This window comes from Carassius gibelio, chromosome A5, assembly GCF_023724105.1.
Source record: "Carassius gibelio isolate Cgi1373 ecotype wild population from Czech Republic chromosome A5, carGib1.2-hapl.c, whole genome shotgun sequence".
Classification (NCBI taxonomy): Eukaryota; Metazoa; Chordata; class Actinopteri; order Cypriniformes; family Cyprinidae; genus Carassius; species Carassius gibelio.
In genome coordinates this window covers 15,918,573-15,936,048 of record NC_068375.1, presented here as the reverse complement: position 1 = coordinate 15,936,048, position 17,476 = coordinate 15,918,573, and the positions used below count along the sequence as shown (strand labels likewise).

General features: G+C 37.2%; 1 protein-coding gene and 1 long non-coding RNA gene across 2 annotated transcripts in view; both read left to right on the top strand.

Moving 5' to 3' along the window:
* The window catches only part of LOC127997392 (collagen alpha-1(XXVII) chain B), a 118,345-nt gene that overhangs the window by 57,212 nt on the left and 43,657 nt on the right, over nucleotides 1-17,476 (top strand). The window contains exons 9-17 of the mRNA XM_052592022.1: nucleotides 746-799; nucleotides 1,982-2,026; nucleotides 5,613-5,666; nucleotides 6,363-6,407; nucleotides 9,441-9,494; nucleotides 14,863-14,907; nucleotides 15,074-15,127; nucleotides 15,617-15,661; nucleotides 17,328-17,381. Coding sequence (XP_052447982.1) covers nucleotides 746-799; nucleotides 1,982-2,026; nucleotides 5,613-5,666; nucleotides 6,363-6,407; nucleotides 9,441-9,494; nucleotides 14,863-14,907; nucleotides 15,074-15,127; nucleotides 15,617-15,661; nucleotides 17,328-17,381 — 450 coding nt within the window. The remainder of the gene's footprint in view (nucleotides 1-745; nucleotides 800-1,981; nucleotides 2,027-5,612; nucleotides 5,667-6,362; nucleotides 6,408-9,440; nucleotides 9,495-14,862; nucleotides 14,908-15,073; nucleotides 15,128-15,616; nucleotides 15,662-17,327; nucleotides 17,382-17,476) is intronic.
* Nucleotides 10,328-11,764, top strand: LOC127997424 (uncharacterized). Its single transcript, XR_008170294.1, has 2 exons — nucleotides 10,328-10,567; nucleotides 11,506-11,764. It is a non-coding gene; the product is annotated as an uncharacterized LOC127997424 (long non-coding RNA).

Sequence of the window (17,476 nt, the reverse complement as noted above, 5' to 3'; positions counted from 1 at the left end):
AACACTAACTATAAACAAACACTCACGGTATTACAAAGACTTCTTCAGGGATGACAAGGATTAACTCACTCACGAGGCTGACAGGTAGCAACATATATGTGGAACAGTTTGAGGAAACAATGAACCGACAAAAGACAGAGCACACTAGGAGATCTAAATAGGGGAACTAATCAAGACACGACAGGTGGCACAGATAGGACAATCGCGACAAGACTAGGATAACAAGGGCGGCGGGGCAAGGGAACGAGACAACACAAGCACATGGCCCAAGACAAGGCCATGTGCTTGTACACAAAACACGGGTCTGTCATGATCCTGCCTCAAGACTAGGGAAAAATCAAGGACACGAGGGCAGAATCATGACAAAAGATGGTATGCATGCATACAGCGCAAGAGTATTTTTTCCATGAAACTTAAGGATTTTTTAAAAAGTAGTCTTTTTAGCAGTTTTTAACTGATTAACTGATTATCACTGATAATTAACTGATATCACTAGTAAAAATCTTTCATCTAATCAGAACTCTTCGCTACTCAGTTGAGATGCATTCAACACATGCATTCAACACATGAAAAAAACACTATTTACAGACATGCAGTAGCATAACGTTGTTTAAATACCTTTTACTCCTCTCTTTCTCCTTTGTGCTTTTTTATGGCTCTCCACAAGAGCTTCCAATGCTAACAACATTTTTATTGTAATTGATTTTCTTGGCTTTATATTATTTTCTTTGTCCTCTCTTTACAGGGAGAAAGAGGACCGGATGGAAGCCTGGGTGCCAAAGGTTATCCTGGCAGGCAGGTGCAGTAAATCTTCTGTTGTGCTGCTGGCTTGCACAGTTCTCACAGATATGAGTAAAGTGAGACTAATAGTGAAGTGTCACGGCTTGTACATGAGACTAAAACAGCTTGCTCTGCCAGTATGACCACTTTATTTTTCTGAGTGCCAAAGGCATGAATGATTCCAGATCCCCTTTTGATAGGTGTTCTCCCACTGCTGATTGTACAGTACATTTGATCAGCCACAGCTGTTCATATTTACCAAGGAAACAACTACATCTTACTAATTAAACATTTCTGGTAGTTTACATTCTTAAATAACTTCACCATTAGGCATGTTTTAGAAAATCCTATTGTAATGTAGATGTACGTCGATTTTCTGGATTCATTGCAGACTTTACAGAGATTCAGCTGATTTAACTCTTTAAAGGGATAGCTCACCCCAAAAATTTAAAACTCTGATATTTACTCACTCTCAGGTTGTTTCAAAACACAAGAGAAGACGTTTTGAATAGTCTTGGTAAGCAAAAAGTTTACTGCAGACATTGACCATATAAAGGGGAAAAAAAACTATTCTATGATCAGTGGCCACCATAAGTGCCAGAATTGAAATTTTTGCTTGAACTATCCTTGGCCAAGGTAGGTAAAAGCGCACATCCCAGTTCAGTTTATGTTTAAAGTTTGGCAAGTCTGTGGTTGGAATTGTAAAAGGTGTTGCAAGAATAATTTCTCAAGTATGTCCTCCAAACACTTCAGGAGGACATATTGATTGGGTCTAGATCAACTTATTTGCTACTTTCCACCTGTTCAGCATCAACACCAATCTGTTCCTCGTGATAAATTAATTAATGCATTTAGCAGATGCTTTTATCCAAAGCGACTTTCAGTGCATTTAGGCTAAAATGTTTTACCTAATGTGTTCCCTGGGAATTAAACCTTCAACCTTGCGCTGCTACCCCAATGCGCTACCACTTGAGCCACAGGAACACTATAATGATAGTATATAATATATAATATGATAAAATAGCATGACAATCAAGCTGTGTTTTTTTTTTATGTGTGTGTGTGTGTATTACCTTTCATGAGCATATTTGCAAAACCATGAAACTCGATAAAATTGATTTTCTCAAATAAATTATGTAAACAAAATTATTATTGGTCCGATCTTTAGGTATGAGAACATTGCATTATTTGTCTTTTGTAGGGTTTGCCAGGGCCTATAGGAAATATGGGACCAAAAGGCATACGGGTAAGGGACAGATTACACAGCGACTCTCTATATTGCCTGGTAAAAATATACTGTCTTCCAGTTATGCACAGATTTGTGTATATAATTTTAATAAGAACTTGTTTAGACTGTGTTGGCTATTACTTAATCATCATGTACTGGCTGAGTTCAGTTAAGATAAGATGTTTTGCATTCCACATTTGCTCCCACTTATAAATTTGCTTAAAAGTAACAGAGCATTTATGTTCAGGAAGGTTTGTAAGGGCTTCTGCATTTTTGGTATTGAAACCTTGTTTTCCAGTTTGGAAACTATGAAACAACACCAGAAAAGGAAATAGTTGTAGACATTTATAAATAAATTCATAATAAAACCTCAGAACATCAGCTCTGATAGCATACCTCTGTCAGCTGGGTTTTACATTATAATTCCACTAACATTTTAAAACCTGTTTGGTCTTGTAAAATATACGGCAGCAGAGTAAACCTTTTTATTCTTTGCCTTAGTGCCAACATTTATTTTTTTTAGTTCGTTATTATTTCGTTTACACACCCGATTCCAAAAAAGTTGGGACACTGTACAAATTGTGAATAAAAAGGGAATGCAATGATGTGGAAGTTTCAATATTTTATTCAGAATATAACATAGATGATATATCAAATGTTTAAACTGAGAAAATTTACCATTTTAAGAGAAAAATAAGTTGATTTAAAATGTCATGGCATCAACACTCAAAAATGTTGGGACAAGGCCATGTTTACCACTGTGTGGCATCCCCTCTTCTTTTTATAACAGTCTGCAAACGTCTGGGGACTGAGGAGACAAGTTGCTCAGGTTTAGGAATAGGAATGTTGACCCATTCTTGTCTAATACAGGCTTCTAGTTGCTCAACTGTCTTAGGTCTTCTTTGTCACATCTTCCTCTTTATGATGCACCAAATGTTTTCTATGGGTGAAATATCTGGACTGCAGGCTGGCCATTTCAGTACCAGGATCCTTCTTCTACGCAGCCATGATGTTGTAAGTGATGCAGTATGTGGTCTGGCATTGTCATTTTGGAAAATGCAAGGTCTTCCCTGAAAGAGACAACGTCTGGATGGGAGTATATGTTGTTCTAGAACTTGGATATACCTTTCAGCATTGATGGTGCCTTTCCAGATGTGTAAGCTGCCCATGCCACACGCACTCATGCAACCACATACCATCAGAGATCAAGGCTTCTGAACTGAGCGCTGATAACAACTTGTGTTGTCCTTGTCATCTTTAGTGTGGATGACATGGCATCCCAGTTTTCCCAAAAGAACTTCAAATTTAGATTTGTTTCACAGAACAGTTTTCCACTTTGCCAAAGTCCATTTTAAATGAGCCTTGTCCCAGGCTGCAATTTTAGATCATGTTTAGATATGGCTTTTTTGACCTATAGAGTTTTAGCCAGCAACGGCGAATGGCACGGTGGATTGTTCCAGATTCTCTGAATCTTTGAATGATATTATGCACTGTAGATGATGATAACTTCAAACTCTTTGCAGTTTTTCTCTGAAAAACTCCTTTCTGATATTGCTCCACTATTTTTCGCCGCCGCATTGGGGGAATTGGTGATCCTCTGCCCATCTTGACTTCTGAGAGACATTGCCACTCTGAGAGGCTCTTTTTATACCCAATCATGTTGCCTATGGGCTAGTTGCACAAGATGGCGCCGGTGAGCTTCAGCGACGCGAGTGTGTGCGTACTTATTTCCGGTCTTGCGACGCTCGCATTGACTGTAATGGAAACTTGCACACGGATCTTGGCTAGATGTATATAATTAATGATTTTCAAATTTAACAGCCGATAGTGGTATATCAAAAACATGGCGAAACATCCTCCCTATATTTTGCGTACTTCTGTGTGGAAATTCATCAAGATACAACGCGGAGATTGCTTTATTCTTCTGTTGATTATGCGGATCAGCGTCAGGTCAGGTCCACAGGGATTTCTTCTTTCAAACACAAACCATTCAAATATGCAATACTTTTCATTTTGAAGAGCAGGTTTTGTTCTGTTATGTAAGATAAATGTTTCTGACTGTCAAACAAGACGCACAGAGATTTCTGATAAAGCATGTTTTATTAACTTTATTTGATAACATAATTTATAACTAACTGTACAATTAAACGTAATATAATTATGGTATGTTTGCATTAAATAAAAGATCGCTGTTTGCATTCATGTGTGTTTTTATTTGTTTTGTGAAAGATCTGTAGCATAAATCATTATCTGTCTATGTATATTGTTATTGTTTTGCATTAATTATCAGATTAAACATATTAAAATTAGTCACGTATTTTTTACTATGTAAAATAATAAAATATGTTGTGAAAATGAAACAATGTACAATGTACAATTGAGAAATAGATATTTCTGAAGATAAATCGCAGACCACGTCTCACGAGGTAAATATTTAATATAAAAATAATAATAATAATGCAAACATTTTCGAGAAATAAGTAATTTGTACATTTACATATTTGGTAAGATAAAATACATTATATAGCTGTGTATACACGCCATGAGTTCAACTTTCATTTCGTGAACAGTATGAACATTAGTGTATTTAATTCATTCACCGGACCCAAACATACACAAGTTTCAAATCCACTGGCTCAGTTAACATTTGTAGTATAGTGATAATAGCAGTGTATATCTTATTTGCATATGAAGTGATATTATAAATCCTGTAAACATATAGAAGGTAATATTTGGACTGCTCCAGTTTTCTGCACTGACTTTAAGCACAACCGGAAATATCTACGCACACACTCGCAAGACCGGAAATCCAAGATGGCGGAGATATGCAACTAGCCCATTGACCTAATAAGTTGCAAATTGGTCCTCCAACTGTTCCTTATATGTACATTTAACTTTTCCGGCCTCTTATTGCTACCAGTCCCAACTTTTTTGAAAGTTGTACCTAGATGAGCCAGTATTTGGCATGACATTTCAAAATGTCTCACTTTCAACATTTGATATGTTATCTATATTCTATTGTAAATAAAATAAACATTTATGAGATTTGTAAATTATTCCATTCCTTTTTTACTCACAATTAATACAGTGCCCCATCTTTTTTGGAATCGGGTTTGCATTATTATTTTACTTTATATAAGAATATGAAACACAATTTTACTTTAATGTATTTGTAATAGATATTTTTAAATACTGCTTTCATTTAATATGTTTACTTTATATTTCATGCTTTTCATTGTTATTTTATTTCATTTTCATGTTTCCTTTTTTATTATTGCATCATAAAATGCATCATTCACTCATCATTATTCTTTTTTCTCTTCAAGATTTCATTGTAAGTTCATCTGTATTAACCTTGTGCCCAACCTTAGCCTTCCTGCTGAATGCCAGTGTGATCCCTGGTGTGAGGGTATGTGCCCTTGGACTACATCGTGGAAGCCAGCACCATGCAGTCCATGGGCATATACACTTGCCTCAAGGCCTCGATCTTCACCGAGCAGCCACTTCCCTCAAAAGACCTTCCAAGACAATGTGCAGTTTATCAAGGGATATTCAGACCACATCACTCTAAAGTCTTAACTCTTCTTACACTCCCCTTTTTTAGGGCTTCATTGGAATCCCAGGCATCTTCGGTCTCCCTGGACCTGACGGAGAGAGAGTGAGTTTTGTTGTTGTTTCTGCACTAAAGTAATTTTTTTTTTTTTTTTGCTAATTATGGTATAAAGAAATGCACAGCAAATGGTTTGAACTTGAATAGAAACATTAAAATGATGTACAGATTAAGAGTATATATATATTCCCATTGATGTTCCCTTCAGTGTGTAGTAAAACAGTATGGCATAATGAAGACATATAGTCTTGGTTTTGATGCCCCTAGAGGAAAACCCACACACTTGTGCCTTACATGTATAATTCTTCTTTATAATAGTGGCTTGTAAATCCAGAGCACTTGCTTTCAGTAGGAAGCCTGGTGAAAGGGGCACGCTCCACTAAAACCACAGTGATCCCCCTTCAAAACAGTAGTTTGTCTCAGTTCTCACAGTATTTGCTCGGGAACCTTGAGCTAGTGAATTCCGGCCTGCGATGCTTTGTGGAAATAGCAATATAAACTTCCGGGACCTGAAATATGGCCTGCTGCAGATTAGCTAGATCATGTCTCATTTCAGGCCCAGATGGACAGAGTTCATAGAGATCTGAGAGAACCTTTTGTGTCCAGAAGAATAGAAACTAAAGACCTTTCAGCATTCACACAGTCGGTTGCATCTGCTGGGATAAGTAATTGATTAAATCTTTTTTTTCTGTCTCTTTTTACCTGTCTTTCCATGCTCTCCTTCTCTCTGCCATCTTCTTTTAGGGTTTACCTGGTGTTCCCGGGAAGAAGGGCAAGATGGGTAGGCCGGTAAAGTTTTCTTTCACCATCCTCTCTAGACAAACTTCTGTGATTGACTTGCATCTGTGTTCATTGATTTGTGACTCCTTTCGTGCTATTTAAAACGATGATGTTTTAGAGAGTTTGATTCTGTTTGCACAGACTTAAGGCCCTCATTATCTACAATTTTAAAGCAAGGTTTCTCAACCATTGATCCACAGTCAATTGGATTGATACATTAGAGTAATTCAAACAAACATGAAGATTTGCTAAAAATTTACTCACCCTTGGACCATCCAAGGTGTAGATGAGTTTGTTTCTTCATTGAAACAGATTTGGAAAATGTGACATTACATCACTTGCCCACCAATGAATCCTCTGCATTGAATGGGTGCCGTCAGAATAAGAGTCCATCAGTTAAAATCTTGTGAAGCAAAACCTTGCTTGTTTGTAATAAGCAATTTTTGTTTTACAAGACATTAATTGATGGACTGGAGTCACATGGATTACTTGTGGTTTATTGTGTTGTTTTTATCAGTATTTGAAAATCTCTTACTGATGGCATCCATTCACTGCTGAGGATCCATTGGTGAGCAAGTGATGTAATGCTAAATGCTAAAACAGACTCAGTTACATCCCGGATGGCCTGAGGGTTAGTATTGTTTTGTTTATTTTTGTTTTTGTTTGTTTTTTTTAGCAAACTATCATTTCTGGGGGAACTTCTCCTTTAATGAAGTACCATGATCCTATTGCAGCCTACATTCCACATAATATCTTAAGCAGTGCCGGCGATTGCTATAGGCGAACTAGGCGGTTGCCTTGGGCAACAAATATGTTGGGGGTACCCTCTAGGGTCGCCATTACGTTACGTTACGGTAGGCAAGTGCCCAGTTGATGAAGAAAATGAAGCGTTCTAATAAACCCAGGGCTTAATTTCATTTTGGAAGATTCCCCTCCTCCAGGGGCAGTGTTTTCATATGGCAGACAGAGAATAGCCAGATATGTAACGTGAAAAACTATAAAAAAATTCATATCTCTATTATAATTCATTATTATTATTTTAAATCACAGGGTTTTAGAAATATTTAACTAATGATAAGTATTTAAAGGAGCTTGTAAAACTTTGTAACACCATTGGATCCTCAAGCTCTCGCGAAACCTCGTCACTTCACACACCTTCACTCAGATTGAGCACCGCGCACAGCCTGGAGGAGACAGATCTTGGCTTATTTGCAAAGCAAGGGTAAACAAATATCTTTGAATAGTACAGCATTTTCTCTACTCAAACAAGTCTGTAAAGGCTATTGTTTTTGTGTGTTTAAAGACTGGAGAAGTATTTTTTTTTGCCATCTAGCTAATACACTTTTGTACGTTTAAAATATCCTGTGCATAAGTGCTTTTAATCGTTTATATCATGAGATTTTGGCCAAGTGTATTAAACAGCAAAAAAAAAAAAAAAACACATAAATAAATAAACGTTATATCCTAACCTGTAAAAGGTGATAATGGCATATAATGCCCTTCACTTTCCTCAAATGCGGACAAAACACAGATCTCCTCATTCGCTGGCCAAAGTCCTTGTTAACTCCATTTGAGCTTGTTTTTCATATAGCCTGATGTTAATTGAAAGTGTCTGATACAACACCAACACTGATGACGCAGTGTTGTTTAATTATTGATTTGTTCCCCCTATTCTTTCTTTTTCGCCCTGTATTTTAGTAGAGTGTGCCAGGAAACTGTTTCATTTGCCAACACCCATCAGACATCATATTGTTTGTATTTGGTTGCTTAAACTCAACAAACTACGGACAATAACTCATATAATACTTGCAAGTCAGCTTTATATGCACGAGCTTTGGATGTGACTGTGAGGGCACATAATACAGTCTTTGGAGCGTGTGAGTACCAAATGGCTTAAAATTCTTAAAAAGGTGTACAAATTATTAGACATTTTTGTGACAATGCAACAATGACCCGATTAGTCAAGTGACAGTCCTGTCAGCTGTCCTGAAATGTGAGTGAGTCTTGTATCGCAGCGTGCAGGTCACTTATGCGCTGATGAGTAGCGTGCTCTGAGAGAGGTCATGGATTCAAATGACTGATTTAATCTTAGACTTTGTGTGGATTTATTTTATTATTCAAACCTACAAGCTATGTTGAATAAATGCAGGAATTTCCCTCATTCTAAACTTGAAAGCTGCGAGATTTATTAAAACCATGCGACACATAGTCCCTCTCAGCAAAGTTTTTAGGCCTGGAAATTGTTGTTTTAAAATCGCATGGCATTTCCATGTTATTCATGACCTTACAGACCCTATAAAAGCAACAGACATTCAAATCAGTCTAATATGCTTTCTAAGACATTATTATTATCAGTGTTGAAAACAGTTATACAACTTAATGTAATTTTTGGAAGCATTCCCAATTGTTTACTATTGATTTGATGATTTTACTTTTTTAATACCAAAATATTCTGTATAGAGCAGTTTATTGACACATAAAAACAATTACAAACTTTTCATTAAAAGTTTTGATTTGTTGTAATGTGTGACAGTCAGTCTTTCCTATATTTGAGACATGGTTAATATGCAAATGCAAAAGAAAAATTAGTTCTAACTTACTTTAGTATCTATAGTAGTAATAATAATGCAAAAGCGTTCATTTTAATTTGTTTTATTCACATACAGTACTTAAATAGTGGTAAAATGATTCTGGCCACTAATATACTTCATCCAGAACCACCTTTGTGAAATCAACTATACTGCAGTGTCTCCCACATTTCTAGAATGTGTTGGCTGTATAGGAGATATAGTCTGTGGTTAGACCTTATTCTATCCTATTGCTGCTTTCCTGTTCTTTGAGATCCAGTTTTTCAATATCCCATGATTATGGAGTGGTTCTGGTGTTACCGAGGTTTGCGCAGGATTAGAGTGAAAGGACAATGTTTAACATGTGGTCAACGGGAAACAGCAATGCACAAATGGTATCTGCCCTAAGTCTAAGTGTGGTTTCTTCATGTCTTGCTCTGCTAAGCTCTGCTGTCTCTCACATTTGTGTGCTTAGGGCTTTCCAGGAGATTTTGGGGAGCAAGGACCACCAGGACCTGATGGAAACCCAGTAAGTAGTGCTACATCAACCTCTTGGCTATGTCAGTCTCTTAGGACAACTCCAGTTTTCTAATGCTCAGAGAGATTTAAACACAGATTTATGTGGTTATATTTATTATCAGGTTTAGTATATCAGAATATTGCCCCACAGCGAGAGAAATGTTCAACAAAATGTCATCGCAAAGTCTCCTAGCCTCTGCATGCCCTTTTCCTGCCTGTCATACATTGATATTCAGTATGACAAACGGTTATACAAGCTGACCGGGCCACTCAAACCACACAACTATAATAAATACTTTTGATTTTTGCCACCACAATAACACACACAGGCCATCAAGTGCAGCTCAGCATTGAATAATATTGGTAATGAGGAAATCAGCTGTCACTACAGGAGTCTACAGCAGAAATCTGTTTTAGCCATTACAGGGGTTGCTTCACTTCTGATCGTTTTACCATATTCTTAACCGAATATTTCAACTTTTCTGTCTTATTCATGTTTCCATGTACCATAATATCCAAATAAGTAATTTTTCTGTCACTTATTTGCATATTAGGAATTGTTCTAAGACATAAGTATAATATCTTAGTAATGTATAAAATGTTTAAAATGTTTATATCATTTTTTTTTTAATTTTTTTTTTAAATCTGGTGAAAATTCAAGTGCAAAACCACATTTCACCAGTTGTAAGTGGTATTTGCTAAGCCACTCATAGCCACCATTGCCCATGCTTATGGTTTGGAGTGAGCTATTCATTTACTGCATAATCAGACATTTACCTGGTATAGTTTGTTTAGCAGGTAGTTACCTGATATATATATATATATATATATTAGGGGTGTAACGATACGCGTATTCGTATTGAACCGTTCGGTACGACGCTTTCGGTTCGGTACGCGGTACGCATTATGTATACCGAACGGTTCGTTGGAGTAATTAATTATATTTGAAAAAAAAAAAAGAGAGAGAGAGAAATATAATGATATGCGTTCAACAAGGTAGCCCAATAACCCAAACAACGTAACAGGCAACGCCCCTGACACTCCCGAAGAAGAAAAAAACACCATCTTATATGTTTATGTTAGGTAGTGGTGGAAATTATGATTCTTTCTAGAGATTCGTTCATTTTCAGTTCGTTCACCAAAATGATTCGTTCAGAATCGTTCACTGATTCGTTCAGTGACCATTTCTTCGTATTACACAAAATAAGCCAACAGGTGGCAAAAAAAGAGTGTATTATGTGCTATGTCTTAAGTCAATGAACGTATTCACTTGTTACAAAAACTGATCTGTCTTAATTAAAATGTGTGTATAATCGCATTCAATATATAAAGTCTAATTAAGTTGTTCAGATGAACAAAGCACAAGGTTTTCTCGCCTAATTAGCATTTTAATTGTTTGGTCAGACAGTTTGTATATTATATATTCACATTCATAAATCGGGGATTAAACGTGGGGCTGCTAAATATCAAAACAAGCGTATGTGCACTTCTTTGCATTTTGCGAGATTGACATGCATAAATGGCAGACTAAACTGGTTTACTCTCATTCATTTAGTTCACGAACGAGATAAACTATGTACCATTTCATTTCATTCACGAACGACATGTGGATCAGTTCGAGATGTACTAAATCATTCAACTCGTTCACGAACGACATGTGTACCAGTTCAGTCATTTCGTTCACGAACGATCTTTAGATCTAGTTCAGACTCATATGAAACTCGTTCATTGAAGGGCGTATTCGTTCACTACATTCAACAAATCAGATACTCTGTCACATCTCATACTCGAAGGTTAATGGTTCGAGGTTGAGTAATTCTTTGACAGGATCAAATGGTTCATTTACCCGGTTCACTGAGCTGCGCATGCGCTGCTTATAGCGCCGCGCTGCTGTGGAGGGAGGAACTTCACTGAACGAGAAATATGAGTCAGTGGATTACGTGAACGAGAACGATTCGTTCACCTAAAAGATTCGTTCAAAAAGAACGATTCGTTCACGAACGACACATCACTAATGTTAGGCTACTCAGCAGGCGCTCGCTCACTCAGTACGCGCTGAAGGCTCGTTGCAAAATGGCCAATGCGTTTAACAGACTAGAAAAAGAAGATCCTCCAGTAACCAACAGGTCTGGTGTTTGGGTGCACTTTGGATTCCCTTTAAGCTATAATGGTGATGGCAAGAGAGTGGTGGATAAAAAAACAACGGTATGTCGCATCTGCAACATGACAGGGTACACCAGCGGGAATAAAAAAAAAAAAAAAAAAAAACACCAGCGGGAATATCTGGGATATATGCGTCAGTACTATCTGGGAAAAGACGAAAAAAAGGAGAAACATGCACGCAGCAAACTATCCCTGCAGCATTTAGAAACTATAGCTTACAGGGAATCCAACCCAAACACCAGACCTGTTGGTTATTTTAGGATCTTATATTTCTGGTCTGTTAAAGGCATTCGACATTTTGCAACGAGCCTTCAGCGCGTGCTGAGTGAGCGAGCGCCTTAGGGGCCGTTCACATATCGTGCCTAAAAACGCATGGAAAACGCTAAGCGCGTCTTTCTCCTCCTTTCCAAAGCGCTTGGGCAGAAGCGCTCATGAGGCGTCTGTCTTTGCTAAGCAACAGTGCTCTCTCCATGAGACGCGGAAATTTCAGCGAAGGATAAATGGATTTGCAGCTCTAAAAATCGCTTGCAGTAGCTCTGCTACTAAATTTATTTCAAAATTGCAATCCATATACAACTATGATCAGCTGATCCTTCATCTTGGCTGAGCTCTCAACGTTGTTACGGGAAAGGATGAAGCTGATTGGTTAGTTCTTGTCACATGACCCGCGGTGCGCTTGCGGCATTCTGAAAAGTTGAGATGTTTTTACATTTTGCTGTATCTAAAACGTATCGAACCGAACCGAACCGAACCGTGACATCAGTGTATCGTATCGAACCGAACCGTGAATTTTGTGAACCGTTACACCCCTAATATATATATATATATATATATATATATATATATATATATATATATATATATATATATATATATAAGAAATTCAGAAGATGATTTTCTTTCTTTGGTGGAACACAATTAGAGGTAATTAAGTAAGTATATTATTCAGTACAATGAGTTTATAGTGACTCACTTTAATGGTTCTCTGATTGGTTTTGTTGAAAAATGACCCAATCTTCAAGCAGTTTAACCAGTGTAATAGTGGCTGCCTTTGTGCTCCTGCTTGCTCCAGTCCAGTGGGTGGCAGAAATGTTTACCTGTTGCTTCTGCTGTTTCTGCCAATTAACATAATTGATGCATTTCCAACACCTTTATCTGCTTAAATATCAGGTTGTTTTTTTTAGAGTATTTGAAATATGATGAATAAGTTGCATGACCTTTTTGTACTGATTTTGATGTAGTGATGTAGCCTTTGATACGGTTGACCACAGTGTTCTTATCTCGGGTCTCGAGCACAACGTGGGGATTAAAGGCACTGTATTAAAAGGGTTTAGATCATATCTCTCAGCGAGAGTGTTTAAAGTTGGGTATGGGGGCTCTACTTCACCAGCAGCACCAGTGACATGTGGAGTACCGCAAGGCTCTATTTTGGGGCCGATTCTCTTCTCCCTTTACTTGCTTCCTTTAGGTTCCACCTTAAAAAAGCATAACATTGGTTTCCATCTGTATGCAGATGATTTACAAATCTACCTGCCTATAAAACAAAAGGGTGAGGATTCAATAAAAAGGCTGTTAGAGTGTTTTTATGATATTAAAGCATGGATGGCTTTAAACGTTTTACATTTTAATGAAAGTAAAACTGAAATTATGATTTTCAGACCTAGCAGTTTTACTAGCACCTCCAAATTGGACCTGGGACCCCTGACGCCCTACGTAAAGTCTATGGTAACGAACCTTGGGGTAAAGATGGATAGTGATCTTCACCTAGAGAAGTTGTAAAGTTTCTTTCAACTTAGGCTACTTCCCAAATTGAAGCTATTTCTATCTTTCAAAGATTTGGAGAGGGTTATACATGCTTTTATCACCACTCGCCTGGATTATTGTAATGCTTTATATATAGGAGTTAACCAGGCCTCTCTTTCTAGATTGCAAATAGTTCAGAATGCTGCCGCTCGACTCCTTACAGGAACCCGTAAACGACAGCACATTATGCCTGTTCTTGCCTCTCTTCATTGGCTACCTGTTTGTTTTTGAATACAGTTTACAATTTTATTGTTTGTTTTTAAATCTCTTCATGGTCAAGCCCCAGCTTACATAGATGATCTACTGAAGATGCATGCTCCTCTAAGGTCATTGAGGTCTGCTGACCAACTACTCTTATCTGTTCCTAGAATAAGACTTAAAAATAGGGGAGATCAAGCTTTTTCAGTCGTGGCCCCTAGGCTGTGGAATGATCTGCCTATGCATGTCAGAGTGGCTCCCAGCCTTGACAGTTTTAAATCACGACTTAAAACTCACTTTTATTCATTGGCCTTTAAACCAGCCTGAAAGTTCATTTCTGCATTTTATTATTTTAGTTTGTCACTTTTTTAAACTGTGTATTGTGCTCATTTTATGTGTTTTTTTTTTAATTTGTTGCAATTATGTCAGTGTCCAGCACTTTGGCTAACCTCGGTTGTTTTAAATGTGCTTAACAATTAAAATTGTATTGTATTGTATATTGTATTGTGATGTAGCTCATCCCACTGAATGTTTATTAAATTATTACATTTTGTTTTACAGAAGAAACAAAGGCATGAGAACGAGTAAATGAACTGTCCCTTTATATTAAGAAAACTAATTTCCTCTGCTTAAAATCTGCCCTTTCTTTCAATTGGATAGAATACATTTGGAATTTTAAATATTATCAAAAGTAGTTTTATAAAAAAAAATGTGGATTGTACAAAAGTACTTCCTTCTGTTTTTTTGCAACCAATTAATTTCAAATATACACTTGCAGTAGTGTAGCATAGGGCTAGCCTGACCGCCTGACTCATTGTTGTACTGTAACCCTATATCGCAAATGTAGAGGCCATGCACGCCTTCACGGCAATCCTTTTCCTTCATCGGTGCTCACTCTGCAAGATCAGCCGACCCTGTTAACATCTATCTGCTCTCTTTTAAAGAACAAGGAGAGAGAGAATACACAGGGGATTTTTTGGCCTGCTGCTGAGGGAGGAAGTAGGCATGGCAAGTAGCAGCGGGTCAGTCATGCCACAAAACAAGCCCCTCTCTGTACTCCACAGCGTGTCTTTTTCATTGGCTCACTGAGGGGTAGATGCAGGCAACAGATTAGCTTGTTATCAGTGAACAGAGGTATCACCCCCCTTTCTCCAGCGGCCTCAGAGCGACTGTTGTGCCAGTATCGCTCAATATCTGCTCTCTGTTTTTCACAGGGGGAGATGGGTGCCCCAGGTCCTGTTGGCATCCCTGGTTTTATTGTGAGTAAACCAACATTCAATGATTAACATTTAATCTTCTGGCTGCAGTAATTTCCTTCCCAACACTGATGCTTTCTAAATTATTTATTTTTTCTGTTTGCATGTAAATATATGCGTGCATTGAACATTTTTATGCTTGTTAATGTTTTTTATATTGCACATGCAGGGTGATATGGGCCTTGTTGGAATTGTGGGTCTTCCTGGATTAATAGGGCCAAAGGTGATTACGCCGAAATTGTAATGAACATCAATGTTAAAAAAGTATATTTCAAACTAGCCTAAAGGGATTCGCAACTCTTAGCTGATTTAGGTCTCCCAGCCTAAAAAGTTGCCAAATCCCCTCTTAAATAAGAAAAACACCATTCTAACCAGCTTGATCAGATTGGGAGAAATCTTTGCTTATAGTTGTCTTGGAATTTTAACATGATTATATTAACAATTGCTTTAAACAGCTATAGCAGTTACTAGGTCACACACAGTATTACATAATTATAAAATACTTCAATTTTCAATACATTTAATGAATCATGTATTAATATTGATTCTTTTCACAGCAACAAATGTTGTAGGCAAAGCTAGTTAATGAATTTAAAGATAAAGTTAGTTTGCCTTCAAGGGGCATCAGATGGTTAAAATGAATAGTCTTCAATTCATAAAGCAACTGAGCCAGTTCTTCTTCTTAACATTTGTCTTTTTGGTGTTCTTGCAGGGTGTACCGGGACACCCAGGCGAGTCTGGACTGAAAGGTGATAAGGTGATCTGAGTATGCTTTATTAGCTTTTGTTTTTCTTCTGGTTTTGATTGCACAGAGCCACTATTAGGGGAGACCGAGATCAGCTGTGAGATGTGACATGCAAAATGTTGTCAGCCACAGATTAAAAAAAAAAAAAAAAGGTTTAGGGTCAGTTTTTCATAATTTTTATTCATCAAGAATGGATGTAATTGATCAAAAGTGAATGTTACAAATGATTCCTATTTGAAATAAACAATGTTGAACTTTCATCAAGGAACATTCATCAAGGAAGATAAAAATGCATCACTGTTTTTAAAAATTAAGCAGCACAACTGTTTTCATCATCAATAATAATGAGGAATGTTTCTTGAGCGGCAAGTCAACATATTAGATCATTTGACAAGAAAATTCTGCTTTGCCATCACAGGAATAAATAAATGTTTAAGTATATATTAAAATGGAAACAGTTATTTTAAATAGTAATATTTAACAAAAGTACTGTTTTTACTGTGTTTTTGATCAAATAAATCTAGCCTTGGTGATCGTAAAGAGAATTTGTACAAAAACATTAATGCATCAATGTAATCACACCTACTCCACACATAACTCAGTTGAGTTCCCTCTCTCTGTCTGTGATTGTAAAAAAATGTAATAAATAAATAGATTTTGAGATATTTTTGTTTTTTCTATAAAATTACTTTAAAATTCATACAGTAACTAATGTTGTTCTAATAAATATGTATTATTAAATGTTAATTTGTTAATTAATGTATTATTACTAAATTAACAGTATTATTGCTTTACTATTTTGCTGATATATATATATAATTTGGATATATAAAGATGAAAAATAGGTTATTTAAGAAGCTTTAAGAGAGCTTGTCAAACAATATAACCAGTGCTTTAAGTGGCCCAAAAGAGGTGCTGGTACTCTATTATAGCCTATATATATGTATAATTGTAAAGCAATAATATTGTTTGGCGTGCTTTTATGTGAGATTATATTAAATATTAAAGCAGTCTGGTCAAGTTGCAGGGAAGTAGTGGCCTAATGGTTAGAGAGTCGGACTCCCAATCGAAAGGTTGTGAGTTCGAATCTTAGGCCGGCAGGAATTGTGGGTGGGGGAGTGCATGTACAGTTCTCTCTCCACCTTCAATACCCCGACTTAGGTGCCCTTGAGCAAGGCATTGAACCCCCAACTGCTCCCCGGGCACCGCAGAATAAATGGCTGCCCACTGCTCCGGGTGTGTGTTCACAGTGTGTGTTTGTGTGTTCACTGCACTGTGTGTGTGCACTTTGGATGTGTTAAATCCAGAGCAGAAATTCTGAGTATGGGTCACCATACTTGGCTGAATGTCACGTCACTTTCGCTTTCACTTTCAAGGCATCAACAGTGTAGCCTCTGGCCTGCTGCTCCCCAATTCTATCTGTCAGCTGGACAGGTGATGACAGCCCTGTAATTAAATGTTGTATTTTGCTGCTTGGCAATATATCAGGCTTTGTTTTGGACAGCTACTCTGATCTCCATTTCTACAGTTACAGAAATTGTAGAATAGATACAGATACAGTACAGACATGGATACGGTTATCTTGAGTAAAATGACTAATGCTGTGATTGAACTACTGAGACATCCTGATTAAAGGTCAGAAAGGGATGTTTTGTCACTGTTTTGTCTCTGTCGACAGGGTGAAGTCGGGTTGCCAGGTGAACCGGGAGAACCTGGATTTCAAGGTGACAAGGTATTTCAGCAAACTGCTTTTCTTTTGATGTATTCACACACACACTGTCTGTGTACACTAAAAGAAAGAAAGAAAAAAACTGTATATATAGAAAC